The sequence below is a fragment of the Bombina bombina genome, chromosome 4, assembly GCF_027579735.1.
Source record: "Bombina bombina isolate aBomBom1 chromosome 4, aBomBom1.pri, whole genome shotgun sequence".
Lineage (NCBI taxonomy): Eukaryota > Metazoa > Chordata > Amphibia > Anura > Bombinatoridae > Bombina > Bombina bombina.
This window is the reverse complement of record NC_069502.1, coordinates 298,407,654-298,413,459: the sequence shown is the minus strand read 5'-3', so window position 1 is coordinate 298,413,459 and position 5,806 is coordinate 298,407,654. Positions and strand designations below refer to the sequence as shown.

The window sequence follows — 5,806 nt, the reverse complement described above, 5'->3', positions numbered from 1 at the left end:
GACAATTAAAGGTAAGATTGTTAAGTCTAGTCTAAACTGTGAAGTTTGCACTCAGGGAGAATTTGTTCAGAGTAGGAACAGAGAACTTGATACCCAAAGCTACATTAGAACTAGTACATACTGATTTAGCAGGTCCTATAGAACCACAAGCTAGAGAAGGTTTCAGGTACACAATATCATTCACTGATGATTATTCTGGTGCAGTATTTGTATATTTTCTGAAAAACAAGAGTGATGCAGTGTTAGTCACTGAAAGGTTTATTGCTGACACAGCCCCATATGGAGTTTTACAATGTATAAGATCTGACAATGGTACTGAGTTTGTAGCAAATAGTTTTAAGTCACTGCTAAGTAAGCGAGGCATAAGACATGAGACCTCAGCACCTTACTCACCCCATCAGAATGGGACTGCTGAGAGAAATTGGAGAACGCTATTTGAAATGGCAAGATGTCTGTTAGTTTAGAGTAAATTACCAAAAGAGTTATGGACATATGCAATAATGACTGCTGCTCACATTCAAAACAGGTGCTTTAATGACCGGTTAGCACAAACCCCTTATTACCTTTTGACACGCAAAAAAAATTAACCTTTCTAAGATGAGAGTTTTTGGGTCAGAATGGTTTGCATACAAATATGCCAGAAAGAAACTAGATTTAAAATGTGAGAGAGGGATTTTTATTAGATTTGACAAGGACAGCCCCTCTTATCTAGTGTTTTATCCAGAGACTGGAAGGGTCCTTAAACACAGGCTTGTGAGGTTTATCACAAAGAAAGTTAAGTTGTTGAAAGACAGACTCAAACTGATCTGTTACATGATGATGAGGATTGCCATAGGGAGGGCTATGCACCCACTATACTAAAGACTAATCAGACTGAAATTGAGTGTCCAGAGATAGTCCATATTTCTGAAATAGAAACTTTGAAGAGTGAGAACAATGGACAGGCAGTGAGTGACCATAATACACATTACCCTAAAAGAGACAGAAAAAATCCTAAATACTTGGAAGACTATGTTTCAGATTTTGAATGTGATGATCAGATATTAACAAACATTGGTTATTGTTAAAGAGTGTTTGATGTACCACAAACCTTTAAAGATGCTATGAGCTCACCTCAGTCACAGAATTGATTTAATGCTATGACAGAGGAAATGGATTCACTAAGAGAGAATGGCATATTCACTTTGACCATTTTACCAGAAGGTAAACGTTCAGTGGGGGGTTGATGGGTATATGCATTAAAAAACAATGTTGATGGATCAGAAACATACAAAGCCAGATATGTTGCTAAAGGTTATAGCCAAGTAAAGGGAATTGATTACAAAGAAGTTTTTTCTCCAACTGCAAATATTACATTAGTACGTATTTTTATGCAACTGGCAGCACAGTATGATTTACTTCTTTACCAGATGGATGTGAAAACAGCCTACTTACATGCCCCAATTGATTGTGAGATTTATGTGGAACAACCTGTAGGATTTGAGGTAAAGTGCAAACAAAATCAGAAACTAGTTTTAAAATTAAAGAAGTCATTGTATTGTCTAAAACAATCAGGTAAAAATTGGAACAAGATGCTGCATGATTATTTATATGAGAATGGGGTTGAACAAAATCCAGCAGACCACTCTGTATATGTCAATCAATTTGGACATGATAGAGTAATACTGTTAATATGGGTTGATGATCTAATTATCTGTGCCAATGAAGAAACAGTACTCAATGACGTGAAAAAAATGCTTACATCAAAATTTAAGATGAAAGATCTTGGAAGGATCAAACATATCCTAGGTATTGATTTTGATCAAAGTGATGGTTTGGTAAAGATGAATCAAAAGAGATACATATTAAAGATTCTGGAGAAGTTTGGAATGATAGATTGTAAACCCAGATCGACACCATGTGAGCAAAAACTAGACCAAAATGATCACAATGATCCAGTAGATGCAAGAAAATATTGAGAGATAGTAGGTAGCTTGCTGTATGTTATGACCTGTACAAAGCCAGATTTAAGCTGGGTGATCATTAAACTGTCACATTACTTATCAGAGCCAACAGAACAACATCTAACCACAGCTAAGCATATGATGAGGTACTTAAAGTGTACTATTGACTATGAGTTTTGCTACAGAAAATTTAGTGAAAACTTGAAAATCGAGGCGTATAGTGATGCCGATTGGGCCTCTGATGTGAATGATAGGAGGAGTATGACTGGAAACTGCTTTATCCAAACCAAGAATAGCCCACTGATTGCATGGAAATCAAAGAAGCAGCCCACAATAGCTTTATCTACATGTGAAGCTGAATACATTGCATTGGCTGCGACTACACAGGAAAGTCTGTACCTTATCCAGTTACTTAAAGGAATGGATAAAGGGTGTCATTATTAACCAATAAAAATCTTTGGAGACAATCAGGGTTCAATTGCTCTTTCAAGGAATCCTGTTTGCCATCAGAGATGTAAACACATTGATATCAAATACCACTTCATTCGATCAGTGATAAGTGAAGGTAACATAGTTCTTGAGTATTGTCCAACTGACAAGATGGTAGCAGATGTTATGACAAAGCCTGCAACAAAATTCAAGTTAGAAAAGTTTTTGAGTTATATGTTTTGAATGTAAGTCATGTAATGTATGAATATGTTTAAAAGGGGGAAACATGCAAAATTAAACACTTGAGAGCAAGTGGGGGTGTTGAGATATAAACTGAAAGTGCTCTTACAGTGTTGTAGCCTATATACATTGTATGTTAACGGAAGTGTAAATAAAGTTTATTTTATGTTGTTACCTCCTCCTTCCTCCTGATACAGGAAGCAGAAGCAGTGTAGTATAATAAAGACCTGGGGGCATATCTATCAAGCTCCGGATAGAGCTTGAGGCCCTGTGTTTCTGGTGAGCCTGCAGGCTCGCCAGAAACACCAATTAAGAAGCAGCGGTCTAAAGACCGCTGCTCCATAACCTGTCCGCCTGCTCTGAGCAGACGGACAGACATCGCCGCAATTCAATTAGATCGAGTACAATCGGGTTGATTGACACTTCCCTGCTGGCGGCCGATTGGCCGCGAGTCTGCAGGGGACGGCATTGCACCAGCAGCTCTTGTGAGCTGTTGGTGTAATGCTGAATACGGAGAGCGCATTGCTCTCCGTATTCAGCGAGGTCTGGGCGACCTGGTCCGCACTGTCGGATCAGGTCCGCCAGACTTTGATAAATAGAGGCCATAGAAGCAAGAAGTGCCTGTGTGATTTTTCCTCCATCTTTATATAAAATTAATTATATATCCGGTTATCCTACCCTAATAATAACAGAATGGCAACAAACCTACATAATTAAATTCCTGGGATAATTCCAAATCTTATTTAGTTATTTAACCATATTTTGCATAATCATATGTTTCTCAGAAAACTTATAATAATTCCTTACTGTATAAAATGTTAGCTGAAATATTGCCAATATTCAACTCCCAGAGAATGTCATTTATTCCTGTTCAGATATAGAAGGAAAAGTATCAATCGCTGGGTAGACATCGATCCCAGATAGTGAACCTGTCTCTCTCTGTTTAAAGTGAATGAGCAGCTACCATTTAATATTACACAAACAAATGTTTGTGCAGCTCAATGCTCTCGCACAACCAATCATGTTTGGGATCATTAACTTTACTATATGTTATGTTTTATCATTACCTTTGTGTTAAATTTAATGTGCCAATTTAATTGCCTAATTAAAGTGAAGGTAAACTTTGATGAATGAAAGCCCGTTTTTTAAAAATACTATTAAAAACATGGGCATTTACATTCATCAAAGTTTACAAAGCAGCCATTTTTGATTAAAAACTTACCTCTGTTTTCTTCACAGCCAGAGCAGCTTCCCCCACATGGAGATCCTCTCTTCACACGTCATCAATGAGTAATCCAGCTTCCACCAATCACGGCATGTCCTCAGGTAATGACTACCCTGGGGGGAAAACCGTGATTGGAGGAAGCTGGATTAGTCATTGATGATGTGTGAAGAGAGGATCTCCGGGTGGGGGAAGCTGTTCTGGCTGTGCAAAGAAGAGAGGTAAGTTTTTAATCAAAACGGCTGCTTTGTAAACTTTGATGAATGAGAAGTGCCCCTGTTTTTAATAGTATTTTTAAAAAAACAGGCTTTCATTCATCAAAGTTTACCTTCACTTTAAAGTGCAAAACCTGTAGTTGAGAAGATTGTGATCTGTATAGTCATTGCTAAACAAGCACCTTATGGGGATTTTTCCACTATCTCCTCAGAATGTTTCCTAATTCAAAAATGTTATTGCTTAATAAACCACAGATACATGGTATTGGATGAATAGGAATATATTTAGAGGGAACTATTTAAAGAAATTAAAATAAAATTTTAAGGCATGGACCTTTATAATTATTTAAAATGTAAAGCAAATGATCAGTATATGGATATATACTGGTTATTTATCTAAAATACATTGAGTGAATAATGTATTTGAATATAATTAGAACGATTAATAAATTAACATTATCTTCAGCTAATCAAAAATTAATTCACTCACTTGTGTGTATTATTACACTAATCGTATTGAGCAATATACATAAATTAAAATGTGTCTGTTGGTGAATTTGGGCCTCAACTAAATAAATATTACATCCTTTTCTCTTTTTTAAAGGGACCCCACATATTTATTTCATGATTTATATAGAAAATGCAATTTTAAGCAACTTTTCTTTTACTTCTAAATTTACTTCTATTATAAAATGTATTAGAGGAGCAGCAATGTGCTGCTGTGAGCTAGCTGATCACGGGTGAGCCAATAACAAAAGGAATATATATGCAGCCACCAATCAGCAGTGATCTCCCAGTAGTGCATTGCTACTCCTTAGCCTTCCTATGTATCTTTTTAAAAGTTTTCTAAAATTGTTATGCTCTGTCTGAATCGTAAAATTAATAACATGGGTTTCGTGTCCTTTTGAGTTTTAACAAAAATGGCTAAATAAAATTAACAAATTCTTATTAAGGCCTTGATCAGAATCTATTTTGTTTGTTTTTGTTTTATTTTTTAGGTCTTCAGTCGTCTTAAGTTAAAGCTGATAACGATCATGGGCTTTTTTTTTTTACCTGCAAGCACATAGGTGTCGATCACTTCTTTAGAACAGTTTATCTGATCATTTTTCATCAGAATTCCCCATAAAGTTTATGAAGATTTTTGTAGATAAAACATCCATGGTCAGATTATGAGTGGAGCACAAACTTTTGCATGCCAGTGATATCGGTTTTCACCATTGTTTATGCGCAAGTTAAATTGCATTAGTATTTAACGTTAAACGTAAACACGATCACTTAAACGCTCTTCAGGTTATTAGTGCGTCCTCAGAGCTGTAATTAACTTTTTTGTGAAGCAAAAAAGTTTCACAAACACATAAAACATACATTACAAAGTACAGTTACATTCATAATAACACCATCTGATAACAATTATTTGAAAAAAACATTGCACACAAAGGCCTAGATTTGGAGTTTGGCGGTAGATGGGCTGTTAACGCTACGCGGGCTTTTTTCTGGCCGCACCATAAAATTAACTCTGGTATCGAGAGTCCCAAAAAATGCTGCGTTAGGCTCCAAAAAAGGAGCGTAGAGCATTTTTACCGCAAATGCAACTCTCGATACCAGAGTTGCTTACGGACGCGGCCAGCCTCAAAAACGTGCTCGTGCACGATTCTCCCATAGGAAACAATGGGGCTGTTTGAGCTGAAAAAAAACCTAACACCTGCAAAAAAGCAGCGTTCAGCTCCTAACGCAGCCCCATTGTTTCCTATGGGGAA

At 36.6% G+C, this 5,806-nt stretch overlaps 1 protein-coding gene across 1 annotated transcript; it reads left to right on the top strand.

Annotated features, from left to right (window-relative positions):
* The first annotated feature begins 1,985 nt into the window (after nucleotides 1–1,985).
* On the top strand, nucleotides 1,986–2,387 carry LOC128657344 (uncharacterized). Its single transcript, XM_053711659.1, has one exon. The coding sequence runs from the start codon at nucleotides 1,986–1,988 to the stop codon at nucleotides 2,385–2,387; it is 402 nt and encodes a 133-aa protein (XP_053567634.1).
* Nucleotides 2,388–5,806: the final 3,419 nt, after the last annotated feature.